At 36.5% G+C, this 21,123-nt stretch overlaps 1 protein-coding gene and 1 long non-coding RNA gene across 6 annotated transcripts in view; one reads left to right on the top strand and one right to left on the bottom strand.

The window, feature by feature from the left end:
• The window catches only part of FAM174A (family with sequence similarity 174 member A), a 49,552-nt gene extending 31,442 nt beyond the window's left edge, over positions 1-18,110 (bottom strand). The window contains exons 1-2 of one of the 2 annotated variants that reach the window (XM_054555758.2): positions 17,417-18,082; positions 16,728-16,870 (exon numbers count right to left, since the gene is read on the bottom strand). In XM_054555758.2, the coding sequence (XP_054411733.2) occupies positions 16,777-16,870; positions 17,417-17,850 (528 nt within the window). In that variant the 5' untranslated portion in view covers positions 17,851-18,082 and the 3' untranslated portion in view covers positions 16,728-16,776. Of the gene's footprint in view, positions 1-16,727; positions 16,871-17,416 lie in introns of both variants that reach the window. The other variant, XM_002815762.5, reaches the window with a different exon arrangement.
• Positions 18,111-18,133: 23 nt separating this feature from the next.
• LOC134761414 (uncharacterized) overlaps positions 18,134-21,123 on the top strand; it is a 127,657-nt gene continuing 124,667 nt past the window's right edge. For 3 of the 4 annotated variants that reach the window (XR_010140005.1, XR_010140003.1, XR_010140002.1), the window contains exon 1: positions 18,134-18,221. This is a non-coding gene — a long non-coding RNA (uncharacterized LOC134761414). Of the gene's footprint in view, positions 19,304-21,123 lie in introns of all 4 variants that reach the window. The other variant, XR_010140004.1, reaches the window with a different exon arrangement.

The raw sequence follows: 21,123 nt of genomic DNA, 5'->3' as shown, positions 1-21,123 counted from the left end.
GGGTGATTCATCTCAAGGAAGAACAAAAAAGCAATTTCAAAGCTTTCAAATAACAAACATTAAGCATAAAATAAAATACACATTAAAACACACCAAAATTTTAAGTAAAAAGGCTACTTTGCCTTTTAATATGCACTGTGTATTATTTTTAAACAAAAGAAAAAGCAGAGCTTTAATATCTATGCAATTTTAATAGCCACAGTTCTTTTCTTACAAATGAATGTCTTCATTAGGCTCATGACACCCAAACTCATCTATATGTGTGTTGACAATTACATATATATTATACACGCACATGTAGATATAGACAAAGATACGCACACTTTTCTACTAGACATAGTAAATGCATTTGGAAATATAGAAACAAATTTTGCCAGCTTCTAATGAAAATAAAAATAGAGACTTTATCTACAAATTTGTAGAGAGGAAAGTATGAAAGCCTGAGCAGGCAAAACAAAAAAGCTATATGGTTATTCATATACAATTATATTCACTCATCACCTGGTATGCACAGATAAATGATCCTGGTCATATGCTTTATAGGTATTCAAGTTAATATTCAAATAGCTGCCTTAATATAGATGCAGATTCCTTAATGTTCCAATACACTCAGGTTGGTAAGAACTATTTCTCTTCCAATAACATGTATATAAGTTAAGAGTATCAAAATAAAACTAAACCACTAAAGTAAGCTTGATAAAATTTTATGTAGAAATATACGATGCCACATAAAATAAACACAACAGAATAAAATTCCATTTCATTTCACTACTGTATGAAAGGGAGAACACCGATCAATGTAACTTGCTGTAGCTTGATATATCCACCTGATTTAAGTTTGCTGTAATTTGCTGTATCTACCTGATTTGATTTTTTCTCTTCTTTTTTTTTTTAACTAAGCATCTGTAGGGTAATATTATTCCTTAATTTCTTTTATAGCACATTCAAAGCTAGACTGAGGAATATATTATTTACTATACACACACATATACACACTCCCCCATGTGGTTAGACATAACAATGAAACAGTGAATAATAATCTATAACTAAAATAAAATTTTTTTCTTGACTATTCTTAGAAAAAAGTAGTGACCAAGAATAAATGTGGAACTTTCTTTACCGCTGAAACATAAATGAATAAAAATTAGTGAACCACAATTGTAGTTGTCTATACTTTTCATCAGGAAGTCCAACCCAATTGAATATATGACATAGTAAAAATTCTTTTGACCAATTTGACATCATTCTCATCTTTATTCCCCATTTCCACAACCCAATCCATCAGTTGTCACTTCCACTTCTTCAAGAATCAGATACTAATAAGGGATGTGTCTGCATGTTACAGGTTGAACTGTGTCCTCCAAAAATTCATATGTTGAAGTCCTAATCTCCGGTACTGCAAAATATGACCTTATTTAAAAATAAGGTCTTTATAGAGGTAATCAAGTTAAAATGAGATCATTAAGGTAGGCCCTCATCCAATGTGACTGATGTCCTCATAAACAGGGAAATTTTGGAGACAGACACGCACACAGACAGAACACCATGTGAACATGAAAATATCATCAAAAAGATCGAGAGGCCCAGAACACATCCTTCCCTCACAGACCTCAGAAGGAACCAGCCCTGTCAGTACCTTGATTTTGGATTTCTAGCCTCCAGAACTGTGAGACAATAAATTTCTGTTGTTTAAGCCAGCCCACTTGTACTTTTTGCAATAGTTCTAACAAATTAATACAGAATACAAGAGAATTGTTAGGGAAGGGCCTGTGAAGGATAAACAGAGAGAGAAAAGGGAAAATAAAGAGATCTTACAAAGGGTAATAGAGGTCTGACACCTGTGAAAGAGTGGTAAGGAAGGATGACCAGCTAGAAAGAGCTGTAGCTTGCAGTGCAGTTCTGGAAGAGTCTTCACCAGGCCAGTGGCATGCCTGTAAGCAAAGGGTGCCCATTAGCGGAGTTCCCTGTTAGTCAGGATGGCCAGGCTCTGCTCCACTCAGTCATCGGCTAGGGACAAGTTTAGAGGTTATTGTCCTGGCATGAATGCTATGATGGACCCAAATCTGTGACAGCAGGAGGATGTCAAGCAACTTTGCTTCCTGTAGCATGTTCTCTTGAATGGAGGTCTGATTAGTGTATCTCCACGGCTGCCGTAATCACAAGGTATTATTGATTGTACTTCCTAAAAATAATTTAAATTCATTTATATTGCTTCACCATATCACTGCTATCCTATCATCTCTTCCTCTGCTGACTAAAATAGCTTTCTAATTCACTATCTCTACCTACTCCGGTTATCCATTAACCTTCCCTTCATTCTCTAAAACCTTCAATGGTTTCTTATTACTCAACATTAAGTAATCAGTCTATAATATATGGCCCACAAAGATGAGCAGAGGATGGCTCATACTTTCATCTTTAGCCTCATCTTGTTCTTTGCTCCACATTCCACTCCAGGTTCAGAACTCCAGCCACATAGCCTTCTCTCAGTTCCTCACGATGGCCATGCTTTCTCTGCCATTGGCCTCACACTCTTCTCTCACCTACCACAATACTGCTGTGTGAATGCCTGCTCATCTTTCAGCTGTCAGGTTAAATATAACTTCCTCAGGAAACCCTTTTCTGTCCTACCTAACTAGGTCACAAACCTCTACTATTGGCTTCCACTGAAACTATATACACGTCCTTTAAAGTGCTTATGACAAGTTCACTTGTTATTTAAGTAATTATTTGTCATCCCTACCATTTGATTCCATGAGAGCAAGAGCTGTATCTGTTCTTACTCACCACAGTAGCCCCAGCACACAACTTCTGCCATAAAGTTGATGCCTGATAAATATTGCTAAACAAATTAATTGACTAAAATATATAGATTTGCAATATATCTTCCATTTTCTTTGTATAAGAAAGATATCTAAATTTTTATATATAAATTATCACCCTTGGAATAAAACAAGCCTGAAAGAACATCATTTCCAGATACATACCACAACAAAATCTAAGGGAGCTAGCCAAACTTAAAATCGTAATATGGACCTCTGGAGGTAACAGCTTTCTGACTCAGGACAAAAAAATAAAGTACTAGAATATTTAAATATATTAAACATGTACTCACATCAGGAGCTCTAAGATTTCATTCAGGATGTTTTAGGCATGATCCAGGCAACTGTCATACTCTAACCCAACTAGAATCCCTAATATTTAGCTTGTATCCTATGCTGAGGAGTTTTATTTTTGTCCTTTTGCTATGCAAATTTACCACATTCTAAAAACACAGTTTTCCTCATATACACTATGAATAACTGAAGTTTATCCTTTCAAAAGCCAAACTGGCTTTTTGTACTACTTTTAACTTCTCAGCATTCTATATGGAACCATATTCAATGCTAAAGATATTCCTGCCATCCTATACAGAAGAGAATGAGATATTTTAAAAGTCTCTTTTTAGCCTCTCAGGATCATTATAATTAGTGACCTTGATATAAACTCTCAGGAGCTATTAAAATGTATGTGACTCCATGTTGAAGTTCACAGATTGTTGTAGTTTTGAATTCCTTTAGCATTTTTTCATATTTTTTTAAAAGCCCTCTCTATTAGCCTGACAGTTATCCAGCTCTGTCCCTACCACAATCTTGACCACGTGCATCCTTAACTAGAAAGTTCCTTCAACGAGGTATCCTGCTACTGCTGAATTCTAATGAAGTGTTTACTGCTAACACCCAAAGGTCAAAAAAAAAAAAAAAATCAAAAGCATGTTCATGTATGTTCAGGACACTGCAACCTTGTTTTCCTTGATAGATACCTTTTCTCTCCCAACTCCTTGTAATTCAGTACATACAATCACTTCCTGTGATTAGGTTTGTCTCCTGTTGAGGGCATGTTGGCAGACACCCCCAGGTAAAGTAAATCCTAAATCAATGTTATATAGTTTGGCTTTGAAGTATTCCATATGAAAGTATGTAACACATAGTTTCCTTGTCATATCTCTTCTTTGTCTTGACATGGATTTCTTTGTCTTCCCTTTTAGGACCTAAGGCTCAGCATGTGAGACTTGATAATTCTTCTGACCTCCATTTCTAAAAGTTCAGCATGGATTTATTTCCCAATCAACCTTAAAGTTCTATCTACAGTTCAGTACCCCCAAGATTCATCCTTTGTAGCTTCTTGCTGGTTCTATGACCAATCCTTTCAGAATTATCCTATAATCTCCTTTTATTCCCCTTACACTGACTCTATCTACAGCCCTGTCAGTTCCACCATCTTACCGATTATTGCTTTAGCAGTCAGGTACCACAGGGGTATAAACATAGATACATATACGTATATATAAATACAGAGAGAGATTTAAGTTATACATAATACAAATATACATATAACACATAACAATATTTGTATACATATTTAAAGCTTCTATTTCATAAGGGAGAAAATTAAAGTATAAAAATGAAAATAGTGATAATAGTTTATGAGACAGAGGTATTAAAAACATTATAGTAAAACTCCTCAGATAAATTGTAATTTGAATTCTAGATGTAAAAGCATGTGATTATGAAGAGCTGATGTTTTCTGTGCATGCACATATGCCAGGCATTAAGCTAAACAGCTCATAAATATTATCTGATCCTCATAACAATCCTATAGGTTAAGTACCTTCATTTCATCCACAGAAAGGCAGAAAGTAGAGAAAATTAAATGTGGGACAGTGAATGGTAGAGCTAAGATTCATATACGAGTAAGTTGACTAATGAGTCTGAGTTTTAAAACATTGAGACAAAATGTATTCCTAATGAATCTAAGTAATTTTAATGAAGGTCAAAAAACTAGGTGAAAACAGTCTGCTAATCTTCAAAACAACTATCTCATATTATACCAAACTAGATAATTGTTTTAGTTGAGCCATATTTTCTAGTTCATCCTTATGTAGCAATAATAATAATAATAATAACTTGGCAGCTACTTGCATTAACAAGTACAATTATGTTGTTTTGATTAGTTGTTGTTGTGATGAATCTCTCTCTTAATTTTGATCACTGTAATAGAATCTGCTTTGTTTAGAGGCAACTTTCTTCTTCTGGCTTAACAGAACCATGATTTTGTTTGGACAGCAAGTGAGCCCAGCCCTAAGGAGTACATAATGGCCATAATAATTGATTCAAACCAATCATGAAAATATAATTTTCCTTTTGCCAGTCATTGTCTAGGAGTAAGCAGATGAAGCAGTTCAGACAAATGAGATAGAAGGGGACGTCTCTGGTAGTGGGGTTTCCAGGAAAGATTTTTCTCCCTGATTAAAAAACAAAACAAAAGCATAGAGAAGGCCTCCGTTCATAGTCCCTTCCCTCCTTCCTGCTTAATATACTATTGAGTGAGAACAGAATATTTAGAGCAGAGGTAGCCATCCTATAGAAAGGGAAAGGTGGAAAAATATGGAATTGTTAATAATCTCCCAAAGCCAGTGAACCAAACCTGGGCCTATTCATGTACATAAGTAAATGATAACAACAAAATATTTCCTTGTGTTTAACTCACTTTTAATTGGATATTTTATTATTTATAGCTAAAAACCTCCTAAATGATAAGGACACTTAACATATTAGTTTCTCTGAGCCACACTGCTACTGTATATCATCTGGATATATATACTCATAGTGATACTCCTTAAGAATCTTTCAGGCAGGTTCTATCAGCAATCCGTCCATTTTGAATAAACCAATCAAATGTTTTATCAGCAATTTTCAATCTAAAATAACATTGCCACCAGAAAGCTCACTAACTTTTCATAGCTTCATTTTATACTTGTTTTCTCAGCTTAGCACAGTTTTCCCATCTCCTTGTAGATCATCATATCATTTCCATCACATTCTCTCAGAGATTTGGCAGCCCAAGTTGAAAAACATGACTGTTTTCAAACTGGGCTCTTCAGTGTCCTAGGTTTCTGTGGAGGTGTGGCCAATCAGTGCATTGTCGCTTTTAGTTAGTTTATATATTAGGATCCCACCATTAAAAATATGGAAATCTACATTATTAAAACAATGCACAAGACATATCATGCTATCTGTCATGTCCACTGTCCCTAGTCTTCAGAAAAACTACTCCACTCATACTATTTTTTATGAATGGGCAGAAATGGTTAATCATGTTTTCTACCATGAAAAATCACTTAGTCCCACTGAAAACTAATACAAGCCTGGGATGAGCACCTTTCTAAACTAGGACTGTCAATCCCTAGGCTAGATTGTGATGGATGATGTGGCCTAGCCTACAAAGATAAGATAAACCAATCAGAATATCAACTTTGGGAAGTCAATATGGAAGAAAATATGCACATATATATGCACACAGGAACATGAGGCAGTTTTAATGGGTGATAAAGACTAAAGGAGTCAAAATGACATTATATAGAATAAAGACAATGACAAGTCATAGCAGATCACAAGAAAGCAAAAACTCAGAGAAGCCAGAAGCTATAGGATAGAAAAAAATATACACAGTAAGCAGTGGACAGCGAGAAGAAAATAAGAACAGGTAATTAAAGAGTAGATGCATTTTGTTGACTGATTATGGCAGTATCACTTTTTGAAGAATTGGGATAGTTTTGCAATGGGTATCAATGTGTATGTGGTATAGTGCATATAACTTATAAGATAGCACAGGGAGATAGTGCAGATCAAGCTAATGGCAAAAGTATTTACTGTGTATTATTTCCAGGCTCAATAGAAGTTTGTTTTACTATTTCGTAAGATGCAAATTCATACCAATGAAAGAGTAAAAATATAATCAATCAATCACTTCAAGAACTCACTGAATAATGTAGAAGAAATGGCAAAAGTAGAGTTCCAAATCTGAGTTCTTTAGGAGCTTGGGCACTCTTCCAGCAATATGACCTTTGGTCTATCACTTCATATGGTAGATATTATTAGTGTTCATCAAATCTTGACCTGCCTCCCCCTGCCCCCCAACAGATAGTACCTACTCACTTCCCATAGTAGGCTCATGACTAGGACTGGTCAATAAAACATGAACAGATGTAACTGTGCCTTTTCTAGGTTAAGGCATTTGAAAGCTCCTGTGCATTCTGTGGTGTCTCTCACCAAGCTCTGACAACTGTGAAGGACATATGTTGGCATGGCAAGACCAAACATTAAAGCCAGCTAAATTGCTGTTACCACATGGAGGACAACTGTGTTGGAGGACAGCCCAAATCTGCAGCTGAATTTTCTTAAAGGAAAAATAGAATTTTATTGCATTAAGTCAGTTAGACTGAAGTTGTTTGTTCAACTGTAGCTTGTACTATCCTGATTAAAATACATAGCTTCTTATATCAGTTTCCTAATTTGAAAAATTATCTACTCACCTCAGAGTTGAGGCTGAAATAACATTTATCAAATAATTTTATAAGGTTTTTTGTAAAAATCTATATAAATTTAAGGTGTCTACAGTATACATAATGACAGGAAAAATAATAGTTCCTTTAAACAAGAATTATAAGTGGTAACACAAGGTTATAATTATGTCATATGTTTTATTAACATGTGACATACATTAATAATGTGAATTTATGTTCTATAGATTTCAGTAATAAAAGAAAGTTAAAACTAAAACTATCATATTAACTAGAGGAATAAAGGCATGCATGGAAAATTACACATATACTCATATGTATGTAAATTAATTAGCACAGAAACATAGAGACAGTTTTATCTTTTGGATGTTTTGCTTTACTATTGAGATGACTGGTGAATACATAAAATTACAGTATAACTGAAGTCAAACCATAGTATATATTACTCCTTTTACATTACAAAAACATAATACAGTTTGGCTATACAGAAAGAATTGACATTACATGCCAACCAAAATCTTACAACAGTCCATATCTTCATGTTCTTCTATGAATTTTCAACTCTATACCAATTTCTTCTTCCAGAAAAAAAAAGGATTATTAAAGAATATAGCAATAAAAATCCTCTAAAAACGCCAAGGAAAACCTGATTTCTTAAGAAAGTAACTTCAATTACTATAAGATTCTCAATTTATGATTTAAGTATTTCTCTAGATGTTTTATATCATACTGAACAATGCAAATTACCAACACATCTTTCAACCCAATTTCAACATTTTACCATATTTCTCATATTTTAGAAAAGATCAAACCTAAGCAATTTTTTAAATGTAGTCTTCACCAAAAATAAAATTAGAATCAAATGCAATAATATAGAAGAGAAATACTACAATGGGCACTGGAGATCATGACAAAATAACTCAAGAACTTTGAAGAGTAGGAGTAGAGGTGATACTCAAGATATTTAGCTATTTAACAACTGGCAGGGCATAAGGACCATCTAGTCAGAATAGACGCTTACTGTAGCAATGGGTCCAGAAACACTGGTAGAGTGTATTCGTAGATATCACCTGAGCATTGCTACCAGTTGATAGTAATGTTCAAATGCTATTGATTTTGTTTTCAGAGAAACTTTGCAATAACTAACCAAAAGCATCTCAATCTAGTTTCTCCATTTTGTCCCATATTCAACCTCTATCAATTACAAAGGAATGCATTTTCTGGTTGTACTCTAATACTCTGAGGACTGCAGTCATGTTAGATATATACTGGTGAATAATCTGCACATTATCTTGGGTAAATACATGCAAATATACACCTGTTAAAAAAAATGACTTCTCTGCGCAAGCATATATCATGAGGCTCCAGTATGGAATTGAAATGAGTTAAAATGACTACATTATTGCAGGATTGATGTTAACACCTCTCTCACACAGCTACCTCACATTTCTAATCTTCATTTACATGTTTTGATTTCACATACATTATTTCTTTTTTATTCTTTTCCTTTATCTTTCTTTCTCTCTCCTCTTTTTCCCCTCTCTCTCCTCTCCTCTCTCTTCTCTCTTCTCTCTCTCTATCTCCAGGATCTCATCTGTTTCCAGGATGCAGGGGTACAAATGCAGGGGTATGACCTTGACTTCATCTGTTTCTGGGATGCAGGGGTACCAATGCAGGGGTACAACCTTGACTTCCTGGACTCCAGTGATTCACTTCAGTTTCTTGAGTAGCTGGGGCCACAGGTCACCACAACTAGTTAATTTTTTCTTTTTAGTAGGGATGAAGTCTCACTATATTGCCCAGGCTGGTCTCAACCCCTGGATTCAAGCAGTTTGCCTGCCTCAGAATCCCAAAATGCTGGGATTATAGGCATAAGCCATCATACCCAGCCTGATACATTATTTCTTATTTCCTTTTGATACTAATTCAGAAAACATGTGAAAATCTACTATTTTCTAAATAAGGCATAAAAAGCAAACAGTGTAGAAAAGAAGACAGAAACAGAACCAACTATTATAGTCCACTGGAAATAATGTCATAACACAGGTATTCTCAAAATGGTTTGGAATCACAGAGATTTCCCAGTAGAGTACATGTTCCATTTCATCTTCAAAGACAACCAGGAGTTAAACAAGAGAATACAGAAAGAATGCAAAGAATTCCATCCTTGAAAAATGTACTTCCATAAAAATATAGTTCACTAGAGACTGGAAGACAAGATAAAATAAAAAATGATGGCCGGTAGTCTCAGCTACTCGGGGAGGCTGAGGCAGGAGAATTGTTTGAATCCATGAGGTGGAGGTTGCAGTGAGCTAAGACTGTGCCACTCCACTCCAGCCTGGGTGAGAGAAGGAGACTCCATGTCAAAAAAACCAAAAAAATCTGATTAAGGAGCTAATTAAATAGTAAAGAGTATGAACATTTATCCCATGAAATGCCATAGAATTGTGCTGCTCAACAGAACTTTCTACAATGATGGACATATTCTGCATTGTTCTGTCCAATACACTTGCCACTAACAACATGTGATTATATTTAGCCCTTAAAATGTGGCTAGTTGGCTGGGTGAAGTGGCTCACACCTGTAATCCCAGCACTTTAGGAGGCCAAGGCAGGCAGATCACTTGAGCTCAAGCGTTCAAGACCAGCTTGGGCAACATGGCAAAACCAAATTTCTATAAAAAATACAATAAATAGCTGGGTGTGGTGGCGTGTGCCTGCAGTCCCACCTACTTGGGAGGCTGAGGTGGGAGGATGGCTTGAGCCCAGGAGGCCGAGGTTGCAGTGAGCTGAGCCAGACCTTGTCTCTAAATAAATAAATAAATAAATAAAAGAAATGCAGCTAGTATATCTAATGGACTGGAATTTTACATTTTATTTTTCATTAACTTTGTTTGTTTGAGACAAGGTCTTGCTCTGTCATGAAGGGTGGAGTGCAGTAGTGTGATCATGACACACTGCAGTCTTGATATCCTAGGCTTGAATGATCCTCCCACTTCAGCCTCCCAAACAGCTGGAACTCACAGGCCTGCACTACTATACCCAGTATGTGTATATACATATATATTACACACACACATATATATACACACACATATAACCCCTACACATATATGTGTGTGAATGTTATATTTATATATATATAATATACACATATTATATATATATATAAAATATATAAATATATAATAATCAGGGTCTCACTATATTGTCCAAGCTGGTCTCAAACTCCTGGACTCAAGAGATCCTCCCACCTTGGCCTCCCAAAGTGCTGGGATTACAAACGTAAGCCACTGTGCCCAGGTAACATAAGTTTTTAAATAGCCACCTGTACCTACTGGCTACCATATTGGACAGTGTAGCAATAAAGGTTTATAAGCACACACATAGTATGATAGATTTACATCTCAGAGGGAACACCATCTGTTCAGTGTTGAAGGTAAACTGAAAGAGAGACAGGTGAAGTGGAGAAAAGTTAGAAACAATAGCACAATAATCTAGTGATGTGAACCTAAACTAATGTAAGGTCAATTGAGCTCACAAAGCAGTAATATAGTCAAGAAATATTTAGCAATTGAAATTGGATGACTGTATGTGAATGGTAAGCAAAAGAGAGACATGGGATGACTTAGGTTTCTAGTTTGAGAAACTGTGTAAATGATGATGTTATTCACCTTATAAAGTGAGTGCAGCAAGATTTGTCCAGGGATAAAAATATTGTTTCAAGCTTAAACTTGAAAACAATTCTGAATCATCTATCCAGTAAGAAGTTGGCTGGCTATACATGTCTGTAACTCAGAAAGTAATTAACAGCTCAGAGGTGGCCATTAAGGAAAGGAATTTTGGTTGGATCACCCAGGGAACATGGACAGTGAAAGCAGGGCCCAGAAAACACTGTCAGTTGGGAGGTGAAAGTCATTCTCTTCCACAAAAATTCAATGCATCTCGTTGTATTCTAGGAATCAGATTGGGCCTTTAGGGACCAAAGATGAGTAAGATAGAGGCCCTGCTCCCCAGACATTAGCTTGTAGAAGAGTCTGAATTAGGAAGAAGAGTTCATGGAATAAGAAATTCAAGAAGAAGCTGGGCATGAAATACTCAAGGAGGTAAGAAGAAAATCAGAAGAGATGTCTCAGAAGTCAAAGTGAGAACCAGTGCACTGAGTGCTACAGAAAGGGAAAAATATCCATGAAACTGAGACAATGTGCTTATTAATCATCTTCTGCAGGAGTAATTCGAGAGTGGTAGAATTCGAAGCCAGACTACAAAAAGCATAAGAGAGAATGAAAGGCATGGAAATAGGAACATTTCAATGGAAAATCTCTCTCCTGTCCTATGACAAGAGCTTTATTTAGATTCCCTCCTTCATGTCTTCTTAGGTATCTTCCTTTCCCATATCTTCAATATTTCCTTCTGTACTGGCTCCTTCCCCACTAATGGCATTTAAACAAGACTGGATAATCCATTCTTAAATGGACCCCTTTCTACAGCTCTCATCCAATACTTCTCCCTGCCTGCACAGTTAAGAGTGAAATGAAATATATCCAAGCAGAAAAGGTCAACTGAAAATAGATTCAGTTACAGGGCAAGTTTGTAAAAGATTTATGCTGATTAGAGATAAATATTTAGTCTTCTACAAAAATATAATGGTTTTTGTTATGCTATTAAGTGGCTTTTTAGATGGCTTTGTATAATAGGAATGATATTTAAGAGCAGCCTTCTCCAAATAGCTTGATCTCTTGCTGCCATATTCCCAAAAGTCTAGTGTATTACCACAAAAAAGCAGTGGTACTCCTTCACTAGATAAGCTCCTTGAACACAAATATGATGTCTTTATTATCTTTGAAGCCCTAATATTCAGAAGTTTGAGAGATATAACAGTCATTCGAATTTATCAGAAATAGATTTGTGTGGGCTTAAAGGTGGCCCATATGATAACTTGTCAAGCTACTTCTTTACATAGTCCACATTCAGCATTGTCCTACAAATCTCCTGAGCCAGGGTGTCATACAAGCAAATGACTATTGATGTGGTGAAGCAAAGATCTCCTCAGCTCTTGAGATCACTAGGCAGTGTCTAAGGTGGACAGTATCAGAGCAGGTAGTCTCATACATTTACCCCGTATAGATATCAATGTCTATATGTGGCATTACATGAGCAAGCATTGCTCTGGCCTCAACGCCCCCAACAAATTAGTACATCTCCACTTTTACCTCCCAGAACTGCACACATAACAAATATCACTTAAAAACAGAGCATTCTATTATCACTTCACTTATGATATGATAATCATATCAGGGATTATGATCCCTGACATATCAGTTATGTCATCATCTTGGTATTTTGGCACTTGACCACATAGCAAACTAACTTGACACGTTAAAATATTTTAGGTGTATGAGTAAACATTTTGTGAAGGGAAGTTTCACCTTTGCAAAAAAATATTCATTACTTCAGAACTCGTACTTGTTAAATACATTTCCAAGTTTCTGGGTCTCTTTATATATAAAACATTTGACATACACTGACTAGCTAAATAAATAATGGCAAACCAGGACAATTTACACATGTTAGGAAAACTCCACTTTCCAAGGAGATATAAACAATTATAATGAAAGTTCCATGAAGGCAGGGACTTTCCTTATGCACTATTAACCCTCATCACAGAGCTTAGTAATGGCATGGAATAGGTGGTAAATAGTATTTACTGAATTAGTGACAGTCACTAAATACATAAATGGTTAAATAGTCAAAAGTACTCCTGGTTTTGCTTAAATTAAGTGATGTCTATGGATGTTTTATAATTTTGTAAATAGGGCTGGAACCACAAGACTTCTACAGAAAAAGAAAACAACTCATATTCTTAAGTAACCAGACAAAAGAGAAATGGTGATGAAACTCACATGCATAAATCATTAGTGACTTGCTCCACTAAGGTGGAAATATGTGTGACCATATTAACAGACGTTTCTTTAAAATATTACCATTCCCTGACTATGTGTAGCAAATCAGGAAAATCTTTGGATGAAGGAAGGAATGCAGGGAGTTGAGGTAGGAAACAAAATTATTTCACTTTGGCACAAATATGATGATCAATAAATGTTAACTCACTTTTCAAAAAGGTAAAATTTGGAGGTTTAAAATCCAACAAAATCATGTGTTTTAAACAGAAAGGCCCTGGGCATATACTATCCACTTTATTTTTCTCCATAAATAAGCTAGCCATCTTTATGTGGAACATCGCTTTAAATTGGTTACTTTAAATGATCACAGGAAGCAGCATGATGGTCGAACATGTTAGGTAAGTTCCAGCAGAGCTGGGTTTGGGCAGGTCCTATATGTGCACCCTTGGGCAAGTTATTTAACCTTGCTTAGCCTAAATTTCCTCAGTAAGAATGATATTACCTACTTTGAAGGTTTTTGCAAGAATTTCAAAATGCACATAAAGTATGTGGCATTATATCTGACACACAAATTATCAATTAACTATCAGCTATTAGGATGAAAAGTAAAAGCTCAAAAATAATCTTTCAGTTACAAAGTATGGTTCTTTGAAAAAACCTAACGTTGTGTCTTAGCGTATAAGGTTGGGTAAGCATTCAAATTAAATTACTATTCTGTATTTCCTATATACTATGTATTAATAGGATCTGCATTTTAATGCCTTTTCATACTTTATGTACTTATCTATGTGATTATTTGGTTAATGCCCCTCTGCTCCTCTAGTATGTAAGTGTTATAGAAGCAGAAATGTTTGTTTTGCTCAAAACTGTATCCCCAGTGCCCAGTACTGGTCAGTTGAATAAATATTGACTGCTTAAATAAAGGCTATCATAATAAATTTCATGCTCATCTCCACCATATGAGCATGAGCACCATATTTTCTTGAAATTGGAAGAGACTTGCTAAAGAGCATAGAATTTTTTTTTTTTTAAGTAGAGGGTTAAACTTTTAAGCACTGATTTCCTTCCAACATACCAAATTGAATAAAAAATGAAAAACCAACAATGACATGGCATGAAAAAGGAAATAATTCCCTGCTTTTAAGGCAAGAATCATTATTCAGTTATGACAAAAATTGCTTTATATAATTACTATACGTGCTAAAACTAACAACCATCTAGAGTGATTTCCCCCCACCCCCGCTCCTTGGCCTTACACATTTTACTGTGGAGAGAATGTCCTACTGAGAGGAAGGAAATAAACGTATTAATTGAGATCTTCATATTTCTTTGTTCTGTCAGTAAACAGCAATGATCCTTAAATTTCCAAATCCTTACCACCTACCTGTTCAGCAATATAATACATGAAGAGTGCTCATCCATTAGGCAACTGCTTATTCAGTGCCCATCATATATTGCACATGATGTTTAGCACTGAGGATATAGGGGAGAATAAGATAGACAAGTCTCTTCTCATAGAGATTAAGTGTTCATTTTAGGCAATCTACTTTGTCCCTACATGCATACGTGTATATATATATATATATATATATATATATATATACACACACACATATACATATATATATGCTTTGTATTTCTACAGTGAGAATCTGACTGTTCTTTGGAATGTTTCCAGACTCAAAAAGGAAGTTATTATTACCTACATATTCATTATAAATGAATTAGATGAAAACAAAACTATTTGAAAGTCTCATGTAGTTCAATGTAATAAAATTTTACAAGTAAAATATTTTCTGCATCACCTCAAATCAGTTAAGAAAACAATGATTTTGGCCCATTCTTCTCCCTTGGCACAAATAACTAATTTCAGTGCACTGTCACACACAGTTTGAAAATGGGAGCCATAATGAGCATTCACCAAGATAATGAAGAAAATCATAATCTGGAAGCAAAAAGTATGAGTTCAGAACACTGCCCAGACATTGTTAGCATCATTCAAGCTTTGGATGCCAGACAGCCAACTAAATGTAGGACTTGGACTGCATGAATATGTTAGATGCTGGTTAAATAATGCACTTTTTATTAGCCATAGTTCAGAATTTGGCTGTTAACACACATCATGTTACCGAGTCATCCAATAGGATCATATTGGAAGGACTGTATCTGTCCAAGTTTTACAACATTAATGACAGAAAATCAATGGTAATAAATACGTGTATTTAAAATTACTAAAAAGGTGGAAGCAAAAGAAAAAAAAAGAAATGAATATTCCCCCCAAATTATCATTATACCTATCATTTTTATGTATAAGAGATACAACATTCAAGGGGCCATGCATTTTTATAGGAACTATATGCAGACAGCAGTAAATAACAGTTATATAGTGAGGAAAATAATTTGTTTCAATATTCTTTTAATCTTTCTTTATATTAAGAAGAAAGTCTCAGTTTGGTGGTAATATGCTTTTAACACTTAGAGTGTGAGTGCAGATTTGCTAGCCTTTGTGAACCAACAATATCTAGCTCAAATAATATTTCTTACTGCTGTGGTTCTCAAATATTGCTTACAACTGTTGTTTTGGATTTCTTTATATTCTTAAAATTGTTCAGGAACCCAAAATAACTTATATTTATGTGAATTACACATATCAACTTTACCGTATTAATTAAACTTGAGAAAACCTATACTTATCAACTGATTTAAAATAATAGTAAACACATTACAGGTTAACATAACTTTTATGAAAAACAACTATATTTTCAAATATAAATATTTGAAAACGTAAAAAGAATGACATTTAGATTCTGATTTCCAATTCTCTTTAATATCTGGCTTGAGGTGATAGGAGTAGATAAAAAATAGAAACAAAAAATAGGAAATGGATAGATTTTTATCTTCACTTCTGCATTAAATCCTTTGCAATGTGTTGTTTGGTTGAAGCATACAAAGTAATTCCATCTTCACACAGATATAAACTTGGAATGGAAAGAAATATTTTAATAGCCTTTTTATATATGGGTGGTTATTCCTTTATGATACTACTACACCAAAACTTGACAAGCAGTTTCTTAAAGATTACTTGCAACGTGGAATCTGAAACAATATCAATGAACTACTTGTACCCTATAAGCCTGTAACAGAATGTATTATTTTGAAAATAGTTTCAATACTGTAGATGCCCTGAAGAGGTCTAAGTGAAACTCCCACCTGTGTGGTTCCCTGGCCCCCATGTCAAGAACCACTGGCTTACACTATTTTTTAACTAGCCAAGTGATGTTGGTTTTCCATTCATGATAATAACTTGTTTAAAAGGAAACTTTTGCTTTAAATAATCAGTTTAAAGAAATACGTTAAATTACAATACAGAGGGTATTTATGGGAAAAACGTGAATTTTGAAAACAATAAACAAACATAAGCTGCAAACCTACCCTCTACACTTATTTTATAATGAAATAAACTGCTAGACAGCTTTCCCTCACCTTATCTCTTTGCTGGCTTCTCCTAATGGTGAGGTCTTGGCTCCGTATGTCAACTCTTCAGGAAGGTGATTCTCTGCCACTTAGGTGGCAGATTAAAGGGCAATACTAGGAAACACTGATAGTAAGGAAGAACTTTTCTTCTCCTGAATTTTATAAAAATAAAATATCCATAAGCCACCTCTATATTACTATTAATCCACTCAAATATATATTGATTTCCTATTAAGTGGCAGCATTGTACAAATAATTTGTAAGACTCACAAACCTAATAAATAGATATCCTGTCTTTAAAGAGTTTGCATTCTGACTGGCAAAATTTTGACCAGTTAGGTATACAAAAATGTAGACTAGAAAGGTAGAAGTATTACAAGATAGAGTAGTCAAAATTCTAGGGAATAAAGATTATCCTCACTTCAGAGAAAGGGTGCCCTTTGAGGCTGACGTGGGTTGTAGGTCAGATGAAGAGATTTGGAGGTAGGGCACTAATTTATAAACAAAAGGCAGCAATCAGTTATACGTTTAAATTGCCCCAAAGGTAACAGGCCTTTAAGAAAGTCAATGTCATATTCTTAAGCAGGAGTCCCTAATGCTGGGGAAAGGGGAAAGGGTCACAGAAGTCAGCCTTGCTGGAGATCACCGGCCTGCGTATCTCAGGCCCACGGGGGTGCCCCACCGAGGCTTTGCCTCACCTGACCGTCCTGACCACGAAGTACACCAGCACCGCGCCGCTCACCACCATCAACACGGTTAGGGCCCGCTGGGTCATGGGCTTGTCGCCAGGGTTGGGGCTCACAGCAAGGCCGCCACCCACCGAGCCTTCCCCGGCCTTCCCTCCGTGATCGTCCGCCTCAAGCCCGGCCACAGGGCTGCTGCCATTGCCTCCCTCGGAGCCCCGCGGCCCCGCAGCTTCAGCCAGACCACGGCCCGGCTGCTGGGCAAGGGTAGGGCCCGGTGGCAGCGGCGGCAATGTCCGTGGTCTAGGGTCAGGAGGCCCAGGACCTGGCGCGGCCTCGGCTGCCTGCAGCAGGACTGCCAGGGGCCCGCTTAGTTCAGGCAGCAACAGCAGGAGGAGGACGGAAGCCAAGAGGTGGCTGAGACAGCAGCAGCACTGCAAGGCCTTCATCGTTCCCGGACCGCTCTCTCACCACCCGGGAGCCGCCGGGCCCGCCACGCTGGCTCCAAGAGGGACCATAGGCGCGGTGGAGAATGCAGCAGAGGTGACCAAACGCCAGGGAGAGGCCCGGTCGTGGCAGGTGGCGGAGGCTACAGCAGTGGCAGCTGCCTGGAGAACCGGAAGTTCGTACATCTCAGCGGCCACTGCTGCTAAGGACGCCTTCGGTTGCTAACTTGTAGCGGCGGGATGCACTTGGTGACGTCAGAGGCCTAGCGCCCAGTGCGCACGCGCACTTGTGTAAAAAGCGAGGACGTGAGCGTTCTGGAAGCTTTGCTCTTTTCACTGTTAGTGAGGAGCGGTCAAGGATGCGTATTAAGAAAGTAAGTAGACAAAAAGAGATTGTGTAAAATGTACAGCAACTCTCTCATGCAGGAGCCCTGAGAGATTGGAAACTCATAATCTGAATTCATTTGTGTCAAACTGCAATAACACATTTAATCTGTAAGCCAGAAGGGCTTAGTTTTCCTTAACTTGATTACAAGCTTTAAGCAGGCTTTTTCCCTGCCTATGGGTCCCTGACCTCCCTTTCTAAAAAGCATTTGCTTGTAATGAGTTCATGTCCTTTGTAGGGACATGGATGAAGCTGGAAACCATCATTCTGAGCAAACTATCAGAAGGACAGAAAACCAAACACCGCATGTTCTCACTCATAGGTAGGAATTGAACAATGAGAACACTTGGACACAGGACGGGGAACATCACACACCGGGGCCTGTCGTGGAGTGGGGGGAAGGGAGGAGGGATAACATTAGGAGATATACCTAATGTAAATGACGAGTTAATGGGTGCAGCACAGCAACATGGCACATGTATACATATGTAACAAACCTGCACGTTGTGCACATGTACCCTAGAACTTAAAGTATATTTAAAAAAATTACTTTAGAAAACTTTACCATTGTAAGTTATTTCTCTTCCCTTTTCAGATGTAAATATTTTTTAAAGCTTCTGGCCAGTTTTGTAATTGAAAACTATCTCAAGGGTGTGGAAAGCCATCATGCCTTTGAAATGTAATCAGCAAGGAAGATAGTGGGCCATCTCTTATTTTGTTTGAGAGGATGGGAGCCTAACTGTTGTAGGCTTCTCCCTTCAAGTTGTAAAACCACCTCCTGTCATGGAGGAGAAAATTTACTTTTCCTTTGGGTAAAGTCAATCAGCAAACTCTGGTGGCCGGTGATCTTCCAAAATAGCTCTTAATAACTCTCCACTCCTTTTTTTCTTTTAGAGGAGTTGAGATTAGGAGAGTTTTATCCCCTTTCCCAACAGCAGTAGTCTTCAATAATGTCTTGCCTGTTTGACTTCGGTAATATGGAACTTCAATTTGTGCAGATAACTAGAAGTGGCCGCATGATGTACCTCTCACCAATGAGATGCCTGTCAAGGGTATACGTGGGTCTTTTGAGTAAGTTATTGTTTTCATTGCTAAAACAGAGACAGATACAGATAGATATATACAGAGAGAGAGCCAGAAACACACACACACACACGCATATACACACCTACATCTCTCATTATTCCTTTCCCCCCTTCCACTTGCCTGCCCTCTCTGCACAGTAAGTTCTGGCCCTAACCTTGAAAAGAATATGACCCAGATAGCCCTCTGATCCTAGTAGACTGGGATATCTGGCGTAAACTATAGCTAAACCTATAGCCTGGCACCAAATGCAGCCAAGGTTAGCTTAAGTTAGTCAACCCCAGCTTGACCAAAGACGTGAAAAATAAATGCTTATTTGCTGTATGCCACTGATATTTCTGTGGTTATTGGTTATGCCACATTATTCTAGCAATAGTTGATTAAGAAGCTAGAATCAAATCATGGTATTAATTAGGAGAATATAATAATGTGGCAGTTAATAATCTATCTCTGCTACTAGACTGCCGGAGTTCAATATCCAGCTCTGTTGTTTATAATCATGTGAATTTTGGTCAAATCAATTACTCTGTGTCTCAGTTTCTCCCATTGTAAAATAAGAAAAATTATGGGGTATTTTTCATTTAATGTTTGATAGCATAATATCTGGTACATACTAGGTACTCAACTAGTATTCACAATCATTATTCAATACAAGAATGAAGAGTTCAGATTTTATTCAGCAGCCCAATAGTATTTAAGTATATTTCCATGAAACATAGTTGTTCTGTCAGCTGTGTTACTGCATTCCTTAATAAACTAGAATTATGTTGGTCTTTTCCCAGTACGCAGATGAATTTAACCTGATACAAATTTCTCATTCTGAGATTTTTTTTCCCTTATTTATGTTTTTTTTTTTTTTTTTTTTTAATATCCTGTGCTTGGTACAACTTGTTTGCAGGCCAATTGATAACAAGTAAATGAACAAGTATATTAAAATTAAGAGAAAAATTCATAAACAACCAATTTTACTTAGTTTGAAAGATTGTATTTTACATAGATATTTGTGCTCAAAATTGTAACTTTCTATTGCACAAACAAAACACAGTATCTTCTAGGAAAATTTTTGTTCATTCCTATGACACATTTCAAGATGTCATTATATAATGATGTTTTACAAACAATATGGTATTCTAAAAAGAGCACGGTAACTTCCAGGTATGTTGCCTGCTTAAGATCACTTTTGTTGAGAATTGAGTATCTCTGAAAAATCTGATTTTGTTTTTGTTGTTGTTGTTTAGTTGGTTGGTTGCTATATCAAGAGAGATCTACACTTAAAAAGTTTATCCTGGCAGTAATATAGCCAGTATAAGTGAAGGTAGAAAGTGCTGGGCACCAAGCAGGTTACTATATAGTCCTAGGGCTATAGAGGCCTATAGGATTGGATTAATGGGAAAAAAGTTAGGGAAATGGACAGGATATGACAATATCTGGATGCAGGTAGTAAGGGAAAGGAAAGAGATTCTTAAATTTCGGTGTGCATGAAAATCACTCTGAGAGCTTGTTAAAAATGCCTATATAGTCCATGTCTCCACTTCCAAAAATTCTGTCCAGAATTTCTAAAATAGTGATCTAGAATCTCCAATTTTAACAAATTCCCTTTCTTATTCTGTTTTGGGTGATTGAGAGCTGCATTTTGAGAAACATTAGAACATAGCTTTCCCTAATCATTTGGAAACATTAGTTTGATTCTAAGATTTCAGAATCATTTAGCTCTTTGCATGTCCCAGTTACTGCCAAGGACTGCTGCAGATGGGAATATGGGGTAACGAATGATACCAACGTTTTATGCCTGCACATCTGGGAGAATA

This window comes from Pongo abelii, chromosome 4 (assembly GCF_028885655.2).
Source record: "Pongo abelii isolate AG06213 chromosome 4, NHGRI_mPonAbe1-v2.0_pri, whole genome shotgun sequence".
NCBI lineage: Eukaryota > Metazoa > Chordata > Mammalia > Primates > Hominidae > Pongo > Pongo abelii.
Note: the sequence above shows the minus strand (reverse complement) of the source record. Positions and strands in the feature narration are given on the sequence as shown.